Below are 18,573 nucleotides of genomic sequence, written 5' to 3'. Positions count from 1 at the left end.
TGAAAGACATATACACACTCAGACACACACACACACACATACAGACATACGCACTTCCAACACACTTCCTCAGAGACACATACTCATGTTCTTTCCCATATCTGGCACTCCCATTGTTACACTCTTTTTCAGTTGAGCTGGTAGAAAGGGCCAGTCAGGATAACATCACTTGACATTTACATGTGTGAGCACAGAAGAACTGCAGTGGGTAGCAATGTCATTTACCTCCTCTCCTGCTCAGGGTCTGATTCATGTCGGGGGTCCTATAGAGGTACTTGGAGTGTGACCTGCTCAGAGAAGGACGGTAGGGCTTCAGTGCTTCCGCATTTCATCTGACATCATTTCATTGGAACATTAAGACAGGCTAGCTGCATGATAAACCTATTAAGTTTTTTTTGCTCCCTTGCCTTTAAATGGAAGGTGTGAGGAAAACAAGTGGGGATGTACGGGGAAAGCTGCGAAAGGGGTTTATCTTCAGTGGACCACGGAGCAAATTAGCTAGAGCGTTTGAAAGCCAATTTACAGTTTGACAAATGATTAATCTTCATCTATAACACACACACACGTGGTGGAAGGTGTATTGACAGATACGAAATCCCATAGACTGCAGTGCTAGCTTTTCAGGGATGTGGTAAAAGTCTTTAGCGCTGACCGATGTACTACTTGTTTTTTTTGCGACAGCTCACATCATGGGCTTCTCGCAGAATGAGAATTTGTTCTCAAAAATCAGTCAGGTGTTCACTGCAGTCAGGGACAAACAGCAGCTAATGTGAAATTGGAAATACTGTAGCTTGCTGCAGTGGTGTGTTTTGCTGACAATTAGAGGCAGGACATGAATGTTTGGTATATGGCACCCTTGCTTGATTTGGCTTATTTTTGTACCTTTGTTTTCTTTTTCCATCTTTTCCTCACATTGAAATCCACACAGGTGTGACAGCTCATCAAACTGTGGAATAATTGATTAAGCAAGTTCTCCCATGCGGAGAAAATGGAATCGTTAAGTTGGATAGATTGTATTTTCCAGAATTGTATTTTCCAGAATAGCTTCCGCAGAGACAAACGACGATTAACAGTGAATGATCTTTTGTACATTTTTATTCCAAGTTAGGGTATCCGCTGCGCCTAATTTATCTGCATCATATACTGCGACACCTTGACCAGCCAAGCTGTTGTTCTTCCTTCCGCACGCTTCAGACCTTGTTAATTACCTGGCTTTACGACAGAGCTGGTCCCTCTTTAGAAGAACTGCATAAAACCTGTCTGACGTTATCACTATTCCACTGGCGGCTCCTAGATGAGCCTCACCGCTCCACGGCGGCCTCGCCCGCCCCGCATGATGGGCGAAATGCTACTCACTCACCGCCCTTTTTGCATGCTGCCCTCTCTTCGGCTCCCATTGATCCGTCCCCTTACAGAATAGATCGGAATACAATAATTCAGAGCCAGGTAAATTGGAGCAATAATTCAGACCATTAGAGAATTAGTTTGTTTTAAAAATCGGCCAATGATCCTGGGCCGAGCTGATTGGTTGGGGAGCGACCCAGGCATTTAATTATCGAGTGGAGGGCCTGCTGAGCTATGTCTTCTGAAGGTCAGAGTGCCACTGCAATCCTAAGTAAAGCAACAAAAGGAGAGAAGCAAGGGAGGGAGAAATCCAGTACAAATGAACTTAGCCCAGCCGCCCGCATTCCTCTGTTACTTCCCAAATGGCAGTCCATTACCACGCCTGTCCAGACATCGCTGCAGGCTGGATTATAATAATTCTCATAATTCTGAAGGCTCCCTGTGTGGCAAAACTCTCCCCCTCTTTTTCTCCCTTCCGTCACTCTCCACCATCACTCCATTCCATCCCACTATCCCTCCCTGAATGCTTTAATACATAAGGTTACAGATTCGCAGATGAGCCAAACCTGCCACGTTGAACTGACATCACTGCTTGTATTACCTCCTACCACTGGGACCTAATGCATTCTACAACAGGACCCCTGACAGCAGTGCAGAGCCGACCACATCTGTGCCTGTCCAAAATAGGTCTTGCAACAGAGAGCTTAGCATCAAGAACTATGTCTGGATAAAGCACTGGATGGATTGAATATACTTGGACCCCCCCTAGAGGCTAGTCTAGTCTGCCCCATGCCTGTTAGATAAGCGGCCACAAAGCAACAGGCTTCCTTCTCCTCTGTTCTCCATTCCTCATTGGGACCCAGAATACAAATGCGGGTACAAGCATCCCGTTTTTGTGAACTATGTGGAACAAAGAGGTGGCTCAGGCCCTACACACAGGGGAGGAAGGCATCGATTGATGGGCGGTGGGAGGCTACGAGATCCACATGGAGAATGAGTTCCTCAATGAGCCAGGAGGGGTGGGTGGATGTGGGGAGTTGCTGTGTGAATAGGACCGTTTAAAGGGGGCTCGCACAAACAACGCTCCCTTGTTGTTTCTCTGTTATTTGCTGAGGCAGACTTCCTCCTCTCTTTACCCTGGTTATTCAGGGACTCAATTGATCTCTTCCTCTATCTCTTTCTCTCTCTCATTCCCTCGCTTTGCCTTGGTACACAACACTTTCAAAATACATATTCATATACATATTCAAGGTTATTGTGTGAAAATCTAGGGAGATTTGCAAATAGTGTGGTTCGTCTTACGCAACGGGAGGCAACCAAATCGCAGATGGAGAGACAGAGACGGGTAGGGAGGGATAATGCATCTGATGTTGATTTGCCTCTGGGAGGTGTCCACCAGGAAGTTGCCTGTATGCGAGTAAAACTGCCTACAGTAGCTAGCCTGAAATCAGGCTACTGCATTGTACACTCTTTATTCTCAAATTACAAGAGGTCTAATCTGTAAAAATAGATCATTATGGTGCAAATCCTCCCCTCGGTTTTGTAGATACAGTATGATGATATCTCACCCCCTAAAAATATTTAAAAATTGCAGTGCGGACTGAAGTTTGTCTGCTACTCTTTCCTATCCTCTCTAGTCCATTTGGATGTAGATGTTAGTGTACAGCTAAGCGAGACAGTGATTTTATATACACCAGTTGGTATGAGGCTGCTCTGGTATCGGAAGGAATTATCCACACAAATCCTGCCTGTCAGACAACCCAGATCTGAGCAATTTCAGAGGCTGTTGAGTAGACTGTATGTTTGGATACTAGCATGGCAGTTAGAGTGGAGTGCACTCAGAGAGAAAGAGAATGCTGCTGGTCTGAATGCTGTCTTAATACCTCTGGGCCAGCAATCAGACCTGCACTGCTCTCATTCAGTGTAAAATAGTAGTAACATGCATGTCTGTCTGGAATGGACAAGTTTGTCTGAATAATTCTGCCTGGGTAAGGAGAACGTCTGTCGCTAGGGGTGGCTAGGGTCAGCATCTTGAGGGAGAGAGATTATTTTTGTAGCTGCAGGGGGGTCTGTGTGGTGATGGCTGTGCCAGGGTCTCTGGCTGTTCTGCCAGAGCGTCTGTGCTGCCATTGATCTCAGTAGGCAGAAGCAAACGGGGGTGATCTGGCTGACACATACAGGGCCTGTTCAAATCCTGTTGCCTTCATCTGTCCTGCTGTCTCACTTCTGTCTGTCTGACAGAGAGGGAAAGAGAGAAATACTCAACTTGGTGGACACAGTGTTTTCTTAAAGACTTTAATTAAGAGAATTGAAATGATGTGTGCGTAGTTGCCCTTTTTTTCCAGGGTCATATGCAGTATAGTATAATATGAAGCACCAGTCAAAAGTTTGGACACACCTACTCATTCAAAGGTTTTTCTTAACTTGTACTATTTTCTACATTGTAAAATAATAGTGAAGACATCAAAGCTATGAAATAACACATAGGGAATCATGTAGTAACCAAAAAAACGAATTAAAATATATTTTGGATTCTTCCAAACACCCTTTGCCTTGATGACAGCTATGCACACCCTTGGCATTCTCTCATACAGCTTCATGAGGTTGATCACTTGGAATGCATTTTTTTATATTTTTAACTAGGCAAGTCAGTTAAGAACAAATTCTTTTTTACAATGACGGCCTACTGGGGAACAGTGGGTTAACTGCCTTGTTCAGGGGCAGAAAGACAGATTTTCACATTGTCAGCTCGGGGATTCAATCCAGCAACCTTGCGGTTACTGACCCAATGCTCTAACCACTAGGCTACCTGCCACCCACTTAACCGGTGCCACCCACTTAACAGGTTGTTTCCTTCTTAATGTGTTTGAGCCAATCAGTTGTGTTGTGACAAAGCAGGAGTTGTAAACAGAAGATAGCCCTATAAAATCATTTAGCGATATGATGAAACTGGCTCTCATGAGGACCGCCACAGGAATGGAAGACCCAGAGTTACCTCTAATGAACGTATCCTCTGCAGCAGAGTTAACTGCAACTCAGATTGCAGCCCAAAGAAATGCTTCACAGAGTTCAACAGACACATCTCAACATCAACTGTTCAGAGGAGACTACGTGAATCAGGCCTTCATGGTGCAATTGCTGCAAAGAAATCACTATGAAAGGACACCAATAAGACGAAGAGACTTGCTTGGGCCAAGGAAAACGAGCAATGGACATTAGACCGGTGGAAATCTGTCCTTTGGTCTGATGAGTCCCAATGTGAGATTTTTGGTTCCAACCTCCGTGTCTTTGTAAGATGCAGAGTAGGTGAAAGGATGATCTCTGCATGTGTGGTTCCCACAGTGAAGCATGGAGGAGGAGGTGATATGGTGCTTTGTCGGTGACACTGTCGTGATTTATTTCGAATTCAAGGCACACTTAACCAGCATGGCTATCACAGCATTCTGCAGCGATACGACATCCAATCTGGTTTGCGCTGAGTGGGACTATCATTTGTTTTTCAACAGGACAATGAACCAAAACACACCTCCAGGCTGTGTAAGGGCTATTTGATCAAGAAGGAGAGTGATGGTGCTGCATCAGATGACCTGGCCTCCACAGTCACCCACCCACTCTCTGCCCTCGACGCATTGCCATGCCTGAATTTACTGACCTAATTTCCAGCCCCAGTACAATGTTTATCCCCCATTTCACTTCTTGACACATACAGTGCCCTCCGAGCTCCCTGGAAGGAGACTCTCTCTACTCCGGGATGCTATTCGACTGCCGGACCGCAGAGTGAAGGAAAAGCAGCCAACAAGTGCTCAACATATGTGGGAACTCCTTCAAGACTGTTGGAAAAGCATTCCTCATGAGCTGGTTGAGAGAATACCAAGACTATGCAAAGTTGTCTTTCAAGGCAAAGGGTGGCTAAAATATAAAATATATTTTGATTTGTTTAACACTTTTTTGCGCTGCCAGGGATTTTGGGCCCCATGAAAAGATATCACATTGGGCCCCACCACCACAGGCCACACAAACCCTGTGCAACTGCTGTAACCACACACCTCCAGACACAATTGACCCATTCAAAGCTTTAAATAATTCTACCTTTGCAGGCTTGCAACTCTTGTAGTCCAATATTTAGTGTGCAATATTTACTGACAGTGAGCTGTGAAAATATAACACTGTGCAGACATGCATGCTAAATTCTGCATACAGTGGAATTCCCTATTTGATGCGAGACTGATACCCTCTATAAGAAATGTGCTAAAGGCCATCTTTTACAGTCTAAATGTAATTTTAATGGTACAATTCTCTTAAAATAAATATAACTTAAATATACATTAACGTCTTCAATTAAAATAAATTAACATTATCGTCTATAGGATGATATAACAAACTAAATAATAAAATCAAGTATAAGTATACATACCAACTAAGTATACATAACAACTAGAAAATAAGCAGCTGTAAAACTGGAAATGGAAAACGAAATGGAAATGAAAAGGCCTGATGGTGGCGCTACAGGAAAGGTCAAGTGGTCACCAAATCAATAGGTTTCTTCCACTTGGGGGTCTTGATTGTGCACAACACATTTTATGGCAATCCAGCCATTACTTTGAGACATATCTTGTTCTCAGTCTTGTTCTCAGCCTGTGGGCATCATGTGTGTCTTGATCCAATATCCATAGCCATGCCATTTAACAGTTATCACTGGCCTTTGCTCAGCCTTACTCAACAAGAGCCCAGCGCTGAGCCTTCTTGCTAGCAAAGTCACTGTTCAAGTCTTTGACGTAGAGGTCGACCGATTAATTAGGGCCAATTTCAAGTTTTCATAACAATCGGTAATCTGCATTTTTGGACTCCGATTATATTGCAATCCACGAGGAAACTGTGTGGCAGGCTGACCACCTGTTATGCGAGTGCAGGCAGCAAGGAGCCATGGAGCCAGTTGGAGCCAGTTGCTAGCTTGCATTAAACTTATCTTATAAAAAACAATCAATCAATCTTAACATAATCACTAGTTAACTACACATGGTTGATGATATTACTAGTTTAACTAGCTTGTCCTGCGTTGCATATAATCAATGCGGTGCCTGAAATTGTGTCACTCCTCTTGCGTTCAGTGTAAGCAGAGTCAGGGTATATGCAGCAGTTTGGGCCGCCTGGCTCGTTCCAAACTGTGTGAAGACCATTTCTTCCTAACAAAGACCGTAATTAATTTGCCAGAATTTTACATAATTATGACATAACATTGAAGGTTGTGCAATGTAAGAGCATTATTTAGACTTAGGGCTGCCACCCATTCGATAAAATACAGAACGGTTCTGTATTTCACTGAAATAATAAATATTTAGTTTTCTAAATGTTTCCGGATTTGACCATATTAATGACCTGAGGCTCATATTTATGTGTGTTTATTATATTATAATTACGTCTATGAATTAGATATTTGATAGAGCAGTCTGAGCGGTGGTAGGCAGCAGCAGGCTCGTAAGCATTCATTCAAACCGCACTTTCCTCCGTTTACCATTCGTTTTATTAATATATTGTAAATAAAATATTATATTAATGATGATAGGTTAATAATTGAATGTTGAAATGTTTTTTCCTAATGTTCTAATAATTTTTTAGGGCCCCTGGTTTTTTACGCCCCCCCCCATACGGCGCCCCTGGTTACTACATGATTCCATATGTGTTATTTCATAGTTTTGATGTCTTCACTATTATTCTACAATGTAGAAAATAGTACAAATAAAGAAAAACCCTTGAATGAGTAGGTGTGTCCAAACTTTTGACTGGTACTGTATATTTATTATGTTCTATCAGAAGAAGTTTAGAAGTTAAAGATACCAATGTTAATGGCATAATTACAAAACCCAATATCTGATACAAAGCCACATAACCCAGTTTCCCAACCACATTCTCATCCATTTAGGAGACAACACTTTAGAATAACCTTTAGTTTGTTTTCCATTAACCTTTTTCATAATACAACATTCACTTGGTAAGTGGCCATATGTTAGTATTACGGTGACACATATGCATGCAAGCAGGCTCTCACATACTGGTCCAACCTCACACATGTGAACACACACACACACACACACACACACACACACACACACACACACACACACACACACACACACACACACACACACACACACACACACACACACACACACACACCCACCAGTGGCTATTGGTGCCATGTAAGATTAGGGAGGCAAATTAGATTTTTTTGTGTGCATGGCCTTTCTTCTATTACTGAAAAAGAGCATCACCATGTGGTGGTGTCCAATAGAGGTGCCGGTTTCCATTATAGGTGCAACTGTCCCAGTGCCGCAGTTAGAGGACGTACATTTTACCATGGCTTTTTTGTCATTTAGCAGATGCTCTTATCCAGATCGACTTAAAGTTAGTGCATTCATTTGAAGCTAGCTTGGTGGGGCAACCACATATCACAGTCATAGTAAGTACATTTTTCGTCAATAAAGTAGCTATCAGCAAAGCTAGATTTAGTAAGAAAAATAAAGTAAAAAAATAGTTTTAAAAGTGCAAGTGTTAGTATTTTTCTGTGGGTGAGAAGGGGGTTTAAGGGGGTGTGCTGTGGGATTATTTAAAATACTCTTTGAAGAGGTAGAGTTTCAGATGTTTTTGGAAGATGGGGAGGGACTCTGCTGTCCTAGCTTCAGGGAGAAGCTGGTTCCACCATTGGGGTGCCAGGAAAAAGAAGAGCTTGGACTGAGCTGAGCGGAAGTGTAGGGTTTGAGCATAGCCTGAAGGTAGGGAGGGGCAGTTCCTCTTGCTGCTCTGTAGGCAAGTACCATGGTCTTGTAGTGGATGAGAGTGCCTGGATTAGGACTTGCGCCGCTTCCTATGTGAGGTAGGGTCGTACTCTACAGATGTTGTAGAGCATGAACCTGCAGGAGTAATCCACTACTTTGATGTTTGCAGAGAATGACAGAATGTTGTCCAGGGTCACATCAAGGTTTTCAAAAATGTCATTCCGCTTTTTTGCAGACGTTTACTGACACCGGCCTTTTTCAACGGGTGTTGTACACACATATAAGACATATAGCTAGCTATCTAGGTAAACAATGAACCTAGCTAGGTAAACAACATTTAAGATCACACACGTCACGTAATGTTAGCTAACGAGCCAGCCAGCTAATGTTAGCTAGTTTAACAGCAATGAACAGTGTCAACAATGCCAACTAGAAAAGCAAACGGCTTTGGGAAACAAATAATGACGTCAGCTAGGGAGGCAGTCAACTAACGTTAGCTAGCTAACAGTACACTTTAGCTTGAAATGAAACCACTTTCTGTCAAAATAATATCTGAAAATGTGGTTAGTTAACATTAGATAATCTTACCTGTATACATCAACATGCATCATGGACGCGTCTCTCTATCAGGAATGCAATATCACGGTTGCCCTTATTTTGAAGATGTAATCTGGAGACAGGTGTTTTCTCAATCTCTTTAGCTATCATACTCTAATTCCACTGATTTCAAAACTTGATCCTCCAGAAAATGGAGAGTAACACTTATACAGCTCCACTACACAATACATTTTCATAAAAGCTGCGTTCGACAGGATTACCAACACAGACTGACGAGCTCAAATAGACAGACGCCTTCAATATGGCAGACATATCCTCTCTCCTCTCTCGGCATGTCCTGCCCACTCATTATCTCAGCTAGTGGGAAGGTTGCCAACTTTTTATTTGTCTTAACCAACAAGGCTCGTAATTGAACAATTTTATCCGTATTTACAGATGGCATACAAGTTTGTTATTATGGCACATTAAAGTTCACATGTTCGAGAAGGCGTTTCTGCAACAAACAAAAAAACATTTTGATAAAAAATATATTTTTTACCTTCAAATGGCTCTCCTGTGAAGTCGTGACTTCCGACATACGCCTAGTTTCCTGAATCGGGTCACATATACACATCTTAAGGAAGCATATACACTGAGTATATAAAGCATTACGAACACCTTCCTAATATTGACTTGCTACCCCTTTTGTTCTTAAAGACAGGCCCTCAATTCTTCTGAGCATGGACTCTACAAGGTGTCAATTGTTCCACAGGGATGCTGGCCCATGTTGAATCCAATGCTTTCCACAGTTGTGTCAAGTTGGCTGTATGTCCTTTGGGTGGTGGATCATTCTTGATACACACGGGAAATTGCAATTCATGACACACTCACTAGTGTGCCTGGCACCTACTACCATACCCCATTCAAAGGCACTTAAATACTTTGTCTTGCCCATTCACCCTCTGAATGGCACACATACACAATCCATGTCTCAATTGTCTCAAGGCCTAATTATCCTCTACAGGATCGGTGGGTCTCCCGGGTGAGCTAACGTAGGCTAATGCGATTAGCATGAGGTTGTAAGTAACAAGAAAATTTCCCCTAAAAATAGACATATCTGATATTGGCAGAAAGCTTAAATTCTTGTTAAACTAACTGCACTGTCCAATTTACAGTAGCTATTACAGTGAAATTATACCATGCTGTGGTTTGAGGAGAGTGCACAGTTATGAACTCGAAAATGTATTAATAAACCAATTAGGCACATTTGGGCAGTCTTGATACAAACTTTTAACAGAAATGCAATGGTTCATTGGATCAGTCTAAAACTTGCACATACACTGCTGCCATCTAGTCGCCAAAATCTACATTGTGCCTGGGCTGGAATAATACATTATGGCCTTTCTCTTGCATTTCAACGATAATGGTACAAAAACAAATTTTTCTTTGTAATATCTTTTACCAGGTCTAATGTGTTATATTCTCCTACATTAATTTCACATTTACACAAATGTCAAAGTGTTTCCTTTCAAATGGTATCAAGAATATGCATATCCGTGCTTCAGGTCCTGAGCTACAGGCAGTTAGATTTGGGTATGTCATTTTAGGGGAAAATGGGAAAAAAGTGTTGGATCCTTTAACCTGTCTCCTCCCCTTCATCTACACGGATTGAAGTGGATTTAACAAGTGGCATCTATAAGGGATCATAGCTTTCACCTTGATTCACTCGGTCAGTCTATGTCATGGAAAGAGCAGGTGTTCCTAATGTTTTGAACACTCAGTGTATAAGTATATACTAACAAAGCAATAGCAGCCTATAACATGTATACAGATCAAATACACACATGAACCCTAACAAAGTTCACTTACATGTTCGGTGACACACTAACACATGGTTGGGTAAGTCCAGGGAAGGCTTGTCTGTTCAGGAAAGGTCCAGCTATGAGTTGTAGTGGAGGACAGGAGTTTACAGAGACCTTCTCAACCTGCTCTCCGGGAAACAGCTAAAGCACAAGAAGGAATGGGGGCCTGTTACAGCCAGCAAGTAGAGCATGTGATTGGCTGGCCCTGGTCAGCTGAATCAGTTCCCTGGTGAACTGAACCCGGATTCACAAAACCTTCTTAAGAATTAATAAAAAATGTCTTAATAAGTGCCATGTTTACTTAAGTTTCTTCAAATCAATGTAAACCTTAATTTGAAAAGCTTTTGATTACATATTTGACTAAATAATGAATATTATAACAATGATTGTTGAAATGGTCATATCAAAAGAAGATAAAGCTAAATGTATTGATTCGAAAACTTCATTAAGAGAACAATAGTCAAACATATAATGGCAATATTCTAAAACACCAATAATCATATTTGTGACCAACTGACTCGATCTAATACTGTATGTAGCAACATTTGAAATTGTGTTTTTTTACATTGGATAAAAGTAGAGACTCAGAACTAGAAAATGGTATATCATACACTATGGTTGAGGAACAATGGGAAAGTTATTTTGCTTTAAAAGTTGATAAACTTGTAACCCCACTTTTGAGAAAATGGCCCTTGAATGTTTTGCTACACCTACTGGAGAGCTCTTCATTATCTACACCCATTCAGCATCGTCAACACCCTCTTAAGCCTTAGCCCCACCCATTTCTTTGAAGATTCACATGTGCTAAACAAAGTGAGTAAGGTAGTGAACTAAACAACCAAAGATTTCACGACTAAAGGCTGGTTTATACTATGTCAATCGACATGTCGGTAGACAGTTGTCGCAGTGACATCATGCACATTCTATTGTCGTCCGACATCAAGCATAAACACAGAAACGACAACCTGGTCGTCTAAAATAGCATAACTGGTTTATTTTAACATCAATAAACCCATCCGTTTAAAACTGAATTTAGTATATGTCAATCTAGCAAACCAAACAACTAAAAGCAACTTTTTAAACAATGTTTTGGTTCGTTTCTAGCTTGTTAGCTAGTTCAAATAATGACCATATCATATAGCTGACAACGTCTTAACTAAGCTAAGTTGTATTCATTATTAGAGGAAAATAAACTCACAAGATCGTTATTTACAAGTTAATGGTGAGCTAATTACAGAAAATAGCTTACGGTTATGAGTGTTATGAAATAAAAGCAGGGCATTCTACCAGAAAATGTTAGAACTTAGACACTGTCTCGTTGGCCTAACGTTATATCCTAATTTGACTTTGATGCAGATCGTGTTGTTCTACACATGGTAAAATCTAAGTTTATTTGATACTGTAAGCCTAGTTTCCTGAAACAAATCACATTTAGTGATTCAAAGATTGCTATGATACTTTGAATGATGGAAGTTCTTTGGTTAGCTGCAAGAGAGAGAGGGAGAACCCACAGAGGCCCCTCAGAAATTGGATGGATCCTCTAAATGTCCCTGACCATGTTCAACTCAGGCAATATCGAATACCACGACACTCTATCATGTACTTATCTGACCTTCTAAATTAAAACTTAAAAAGACCATGAGAGCATGCCGTCTTCCAATCATCCTACAAATCATGATAGCCCTGAGATTCCTAGCATTGGGATCTTTTCAAGCCTTGCTTGCAGGCACAGAGTTAGTCAGTCCTCTGTGAGTCGGGTGGTTAGTGCAGTGTGTGATGCACTGAGTCGTCATGTGCGAAGATTTATCAAGTTCCCATCAACTGAAGCTGAACAAGTAAGCACCACTCAAAAGTTTATTGAGGTGGCTAACTTCCCCAATGTCGTTGGTGCAGTGGATGGGACCAGTGTGGCAATAAAGGTCAGTGATGATGACAGGCACAGTATTGCCACACTGGTCCCATCCACTGCACCAACGTCAAAACATGTCTACATAAGTTTATGAAATGTTTTGCAACAGAATCGGTGGAATGAATACACCCTTGATCACCCGCACACACAGTTCACTTTCATAGCAGCCACATACAGCATCATCATTTTGCTCTTTATATAATTCCTTATTGCGTCTACGCGCTCTCCTCCTCTCACCTTTTCCCTTCCCTTGTGGACTTCATTGCACAACACAACAGCTGTCTGTGACCAGGTGCAAAAACCTATCCAAGCCAAACCTTCAAACCATAACCGCTAATCGCTACATAGCCTACATCGTTTTCACCATATTGACGTTATAGCCAATAAACTAGAACTAACATGTTAGAAAACCCACAATCCAATCCAATACAGCTCTACACAGCACAGTGTAAAGCAAGCTGTTTAGCAGTTAGACTGGCAGGTCCCGATGACAATACATTAATAGGATAGCCTTAGCCAGCTAGCTAACATAAATAGCATGCCTCTTTGTTAGAGTCAGCTTGTTAAGTAAGCTAAATTAGCAACATTAGCTAGCTAAGTAAGTGAAACATAAACTAACAAGAACAAAGACAACAAAGTATCTCTCTCTCTCTCTCTCTGCTGCTTCTCCTTAACTGTTTTATGAATTAATTTGTTAAAAACTGTTCAACTATTGTCTTTCTCTCTCTTTACGTCAACTACTCACCCAACTTCATGCACTGCAGTGCTAGCTAGCTGTAGCTTACACTTTCAGTACTATATTCATTCTCTGACCCTTTGACTGGATGGACAACATGTCAGTTGTCCGTTGCAAAAGCTCTGACAGGTTTGAGGACGTCCTCCGGAAGTCATCATAATTACCGTGTAAGTCTATAGAAGGGGGTGAGAAACATGAGCCACTTAGGTTTTGTATTGAAGTCAATGTACCCAAAGGAGGATGAAAAACAGCTGTCCTCCGGCTACACTATGCTGCTGCTCTAGAGGGTACTGTTGAGGCTACAGAATTTCATTTCAAAACAGTGTGTTTTAATCAGGTATTTGGTGACGTGAATATATTGTAGTATAGTTTTATCTAAAAAATTTGGTCTGTTACGGCCAGCAGGTAGAGCCTGTGATTGGCTGGCCCTGCTCAGCTGAATGAGTTCGCTGGTGAACTAGACTTTTGTAATGTTTCACTATTTTTATTTTTATGTAATTCACTCAGTAGGAGGGTCCTCCCCTTCCTCCTCTAAGGAGCCTCCACTGACACACACACGCACAGACACACACACACACACACGACACATCGCACACACACAGGTAGACATGATGCATTCTGTTTCCCAAACTCGGAGCAATATCATTTATGAATCCCCTTCTCTCCATCTCCCCTCTCAATTAGATGATGCATTGTTATGTTCTGACAGCCAACTTGAAATTAGTTTAAACTAATTAAATTAAAGCAGGCTTCATTAAATTACCCTGCCATGGATTTGTCATTGCCACAGCATTTCTGGTTAGTGGCAAAGCAACCTAAGTCAATGCCACCCTGTTTCATTCCAGTCTCAGTTCTGCAACCATAGCAGAAAACCTGCATTGTCTGCAGTCATTGTTGTTAAGGTTCTATTTTCATGAACCGCACGCTATTGTATGCAACATCACAATGGGTAACATATTATACAGTAAACTATATGACCGTGGGTACTCTGGTAGTCATGGGTTAGGGTATATAGCCTACAGTAGGATATATGGATGCAGATAGACTAAACTGAGATTTGGATGTGTCCGAACTGATCCACAAATCCTACTGAATCATCACAGATTAATGCATTGGCAGATATAGTCATCTATTTGATGGTATACTGTAAAGAACCCTGCCAGTACATATATATGCCTGCCATTACTGTACAATAGCTTTTGTAATCAAACTCTTCTTCCCCCCTTTTACAGTAAAAGATTAGACCCATTAAATTGTGGCTGCTCTTTTATGACTTGTTATTGTCTAATAAAGCATGAAAAAGGAAGAATTTCTGCATATAGTGGCACTAATTTGATAGCTTGATGTTCTACAGCCAGGGGCCAAAGTTCTTAAACATAATTACAGATGGAAATGGTTTTCTTATCAGTAACTAAAGACATGACTCCACTGGCAAGTTGGATAATAATGTATGGTGACATCGTACAATGACTAAATGTATCATTTTAATACTCTGTCAGAAATGGTTTCAATTCTGTCTGGAATTATTCACAGTATGGTCATTATGCAGTAATTGATGAGTGTAATATCTTGTAATATCCTGTGGTCCATGCAATGTGACAGTAGGGTACCATTGACTTCTGGGATGTTATTAAGATCCCGACAACTGGGTTCAGGTGCAAAAGTAGATTTTATTTATTTTACAGTGCAGGCAGTGATGTAGAAGAATGGATTCAGAGTTGATATAGTTTACAAAAATAAACAAACTTTGCCAAAATAGCAAAATCCCGTCTACTCAAGAACCGGCAAAACGTCCATTGACTTATACATCTTGATATATGGCAGAGCATGTTACCTGTACAAGCATCTCTTCAGGAATGAGGAGCACAGGAATCCTAATTTAAACCATTCACACCTTTAAAACAGATGCATTCCTAATAATAGTGATTATAGACTTAAATGGCAATACTATTGCACAATTAACATGACATTGGTCAACACTTAAGCTAATGAAACCAATGGCATAATGAGCATAAACATTAGCATTCACAATCAACTTTAAAAACACCCCCGGAATGGAAGAAAACAATTTGTAATCTGTGGCTAAAATTATGAACATGACCAGGCGCACGCTTACCTAGGAAGCCAGTTCAAGATGGTGGTGAATAGAGCGGTGGTGAGTAGAGCGGTGGTGAATAGAGCGGTGGTGAGTAGAGCGGTGGTGAATAGAGCGGTGGTGAGTAGAGGCGTGGTGAATAGAGGCGTGGTGAGTGAGTAGAGCGGTGGTGAATAGAGGCGTGGTGAATAGAGGCGTGGTGAATAGAGGCGTGGTGAATAGAGCGGTGGTGAATAGAGGCGTGGTGAATAGAGGCGTGGTGAATAGAGCGGTGGTGAATAGAGCGGTGGTGAATAGAGCGGTGGTGAATAGAGCGGTGGTGAGTAGAGCGGTGGTGAATAGAGCGGTGGTGAATAGAGCGGTGGTGAATAGAGCGGTGGTGAATAGAGGCGTGGTGAATAGAGCGGTGGTGAATAGAGCGGTGTTGAATAGAGCGGTGGTGAATAGAGCGGTGGTGAGTAGAGCGGTGGTGAGTAGAGCGGTGGTGAATAGAGCGGTGGTGAATAGAGCGGTGGTGAATAGAGCGGTGGTGAATAGAGCGGTGGTGAGTAGAGCGGTGGTGAGTAGAGCGGTGGTGAGTAGAGCGGTGGTGAGTAGAGCGGTGGTGAATAGAGCGGTGGTGAGTAGAGCGCTGGTGAATAGAGCGGTGGTGAGTAGAGCGGTGATGAGTAGAGCGGTGGTGAATAGAGCGGTGGTGAGTAGAGCGGTGGTGAGTAGAGCGGTGGTGAGTAGAGCGGTGGTGAATAGAGCGGTGGTGAATAGAGCGGTGGTGAATAGAGCGGTGGTGAATAGAGCGGTGGTGAGTAGAGCGGTGGTGAGTAGAGCACTGGTGAATAGAGCGGTGGTGAGTAGAGCGGTGGTGAGTAGAGCACTGGTGAGTAGAGCGCTGGTGAATAGAGCGGTGGTGAGTAGAGCGGTGGTGAGTAGAGCGGTGGTGAGTAGAGCGGTGGTGAATAGAGCGGTGGTGAGTAGAGCACTGGTGAGTAGAGCGGTGGTGAATAGAGCGGTGGTGAATAGAGCGGTGGTGAGTAGAACGGTGGTGAGTAGAGCGGTGGTGAGTAGAGCGGTGGTGAGTAGAGCGGTGGTGAATAGAGCGGTGGTGAGTAGAGCGGTGGTGAATAGAGCGGTGGTGAGTAGAGCACTGGTGAGTAGAGCGGTGGTGAATAGAGCGGTGGTGAATAGAGCGGTGGTGAGTAGAACGGTGGTGAGTAGAGCGGTGGTGAGTAGAGCGGTGGTGAATAGAGCGGTGGTGAGTAGAGCGGTGGTGAATAGAGCGGTGGTGAGTAGAGCACTGGTGAGTAGAGCGGTGGTGAATAGAACGGTGGTGAGTAGAGCGGTGGTGAGTAGAGCGGTGGTGAATAGAGCGGTGGTGAGTAGCCAAGATTGCTACACCAACCAAAATAAATACAATCCAGAACATTTATCAATTATATGATAACCAAACTCAGGCATGCTCTTATATAATATTGTAGCGATCCTTGCTATATGAGCCACGTTACAATTTCCGCCAAGTGGTTTAACCCGATTGGCGCGAAGGGTTATTGCCTTTCACGCCTGAGTCCCAGGTTTGCTTCCCACTTCCTATGTTCTCTGTATCGGTGTCAGAAGAGGGATACCAGCTGTGAGGCCATCTGAACTCACTGCCCCGGATGTGTGAGTGGGCTGAGGCTAGTAGAAGCACAGGGACGTGCATCTTTCAGAGGGTGCAATGTACCGAGCCACGTTACAATTCCCATCAAGTGGATTAACCGTATTGGCGCGATGCGTAGGTTATTTGCCTTTCACACTGGAGACTTCGCCGATCAACATGGCACATGTCACTTCCCGCTCCCTCCGTTCACTACAATATAAAGCATGATGTTGAATGGGATTAGGAGTTTGGTTAGACATGTTTGTACCAAACAATCAGTCTGTTTGTGTCGGGAGAAATAGAGGGAAATGTCCCAACCTGGCGAAAGCTCACAGACACATTGTCACATGGGAATTAGACACACATGTATTATTATCTTCTGGGTGGTTGTACATTGTGCAAAATTATGGCTATCCCTTTTGGATGCATGTACACTTATTTGCGCCCAGTCTGTTCATTTGTATGTCATGTGTATAAGACTGGGTAGATATAATTAGTGCTGCATGGTCATCATAGTATGTGATCTGAAAACAAGACTCGTCCAGTCTGACCTGAGATCTGTCTAACAGACTCTCGAGGTCACTTGCCAATCAATATCATTATAAATCATTGTTAACTTCGCTGAGGTTTGCTATTGGAAAACCTTGCATGCTGTACTCATCCATGTATTGCCAATGTGTCCAATTCCTCTGATACATTGGCTTTACATTATTGATTGGACAGAGGTTCGCCTTCAAATCTGCATTGCCATGTCAATACACTTTGGACCACCAATTCCCATGTTCACTTAACCAATATATCTTCAGATAACCAATGTATCTCAAGTGAATGCTCATTTAAGGATATCACACCAATCACGCCATATTGAATACAGCACCACTGAAGTGTTCAAACGATCCATCATATCGCCCGTCGATTGGCAACATTTTGCCTAGCAATTTATTTCCTGAGGGAACATCAGACGATGCTTCCCCACGTAAACCAGCTCCATGTCACAACTTATCATAAAGCAGCCTCTTAACCTTGTCTGAACTTATCATGGCACCAATTAGTCTGGAGAAAGAGAAGGCCACACATCCAGGGATGTAATTCATTTTCATCTGCTGAAAGGGCAACATTCCTCGTTAGTATGGAAAGCTGCAATCTGGACCCTGACTGGGAGGAGGATACGAGGGGCTTGAGATTTGGGGGGAAAAAGAACAACATAAATAAATCCACAAATCATATCACATCGAAAACAGTCTTTCGGTGACACTGTCTTGTTCGTTTTCCGTCAATGCCGATTAGCCTAATTCTATTAAGTCTGTTTCGCTGACGCCCCAGTATTTTTAAAATAGACTCGTCATGTAAATATATTTCTCCCCCTCCCTCTCTTCCCCCTCTTTCTCTCTGTCTTTCCACAGGTCTCCACATAATGGAGCGAGAATGAACAGAGAGCGGCTGAAAGAAAAGCATGAACTGGAGGTTTATTGAGGTCATCTGCTTCCTGTTTATATGGGACCATATAACAGTTCAGTCTTCCCGCCAGGACCTGTCCGCTGCCGATCAACATGTCACTAAGCAGTTTGATTGGCTCATCTCCGACCGCGGACCTTTCCACCACTCTCGGAGTTACCTCTCCTTTGTGGAAAGATTCCGCCAAGGATTTACAACCAGATATAAAATTTATAGGTGAGTTCACTTTAAT

The 18,573-nt window shown here is 42.5% G+C and overlaps 1 protein-coding gene across 1 annotated transcript in view; it reads left to right on the top strand.

The window, feature by feature from the left end:
- The window catches only part of LOC139552311 (BMP/retinoic acid-inducible neural-specific protein 1), a 142,424-nt gene that overhangs the window by 18,579 nt on the left and 105,272 nt on the right, over nt 1-18,573 (top strand). The window contains exon 2 of the mRNA XM_071363926.1: nt 18,290-18,557. Coding sequence (XP_071220027.1) covers nt 18,340-18,557 — 218 coding nt within the window. The 5' untranslated portion in view covers nt 18,290-18,339. The remainder of the gene's footprint in view (nt 1-18,289; nt 18,558-18,573) is intronic.

Source organism: Salvelinus alpinus, chromosome 24, assembly GCF_045679555.1.
Source record: "Salvelinus alpinus chromosome 24, SLU_Salpinus.1, whole genome shotgun sequence".
Lineage (NCBI taxonomy): Eukaryota > Metazoa > Chordata > Actinopteri > Salmoniformes > Salmonidae > Salvelinus > Salvelinus alpinus.
The sequence above is the reverse complement of the archived record's forward strand: the minus strand, read 5'-3'. Positions and strand labels throughout refer to the sequence as shown.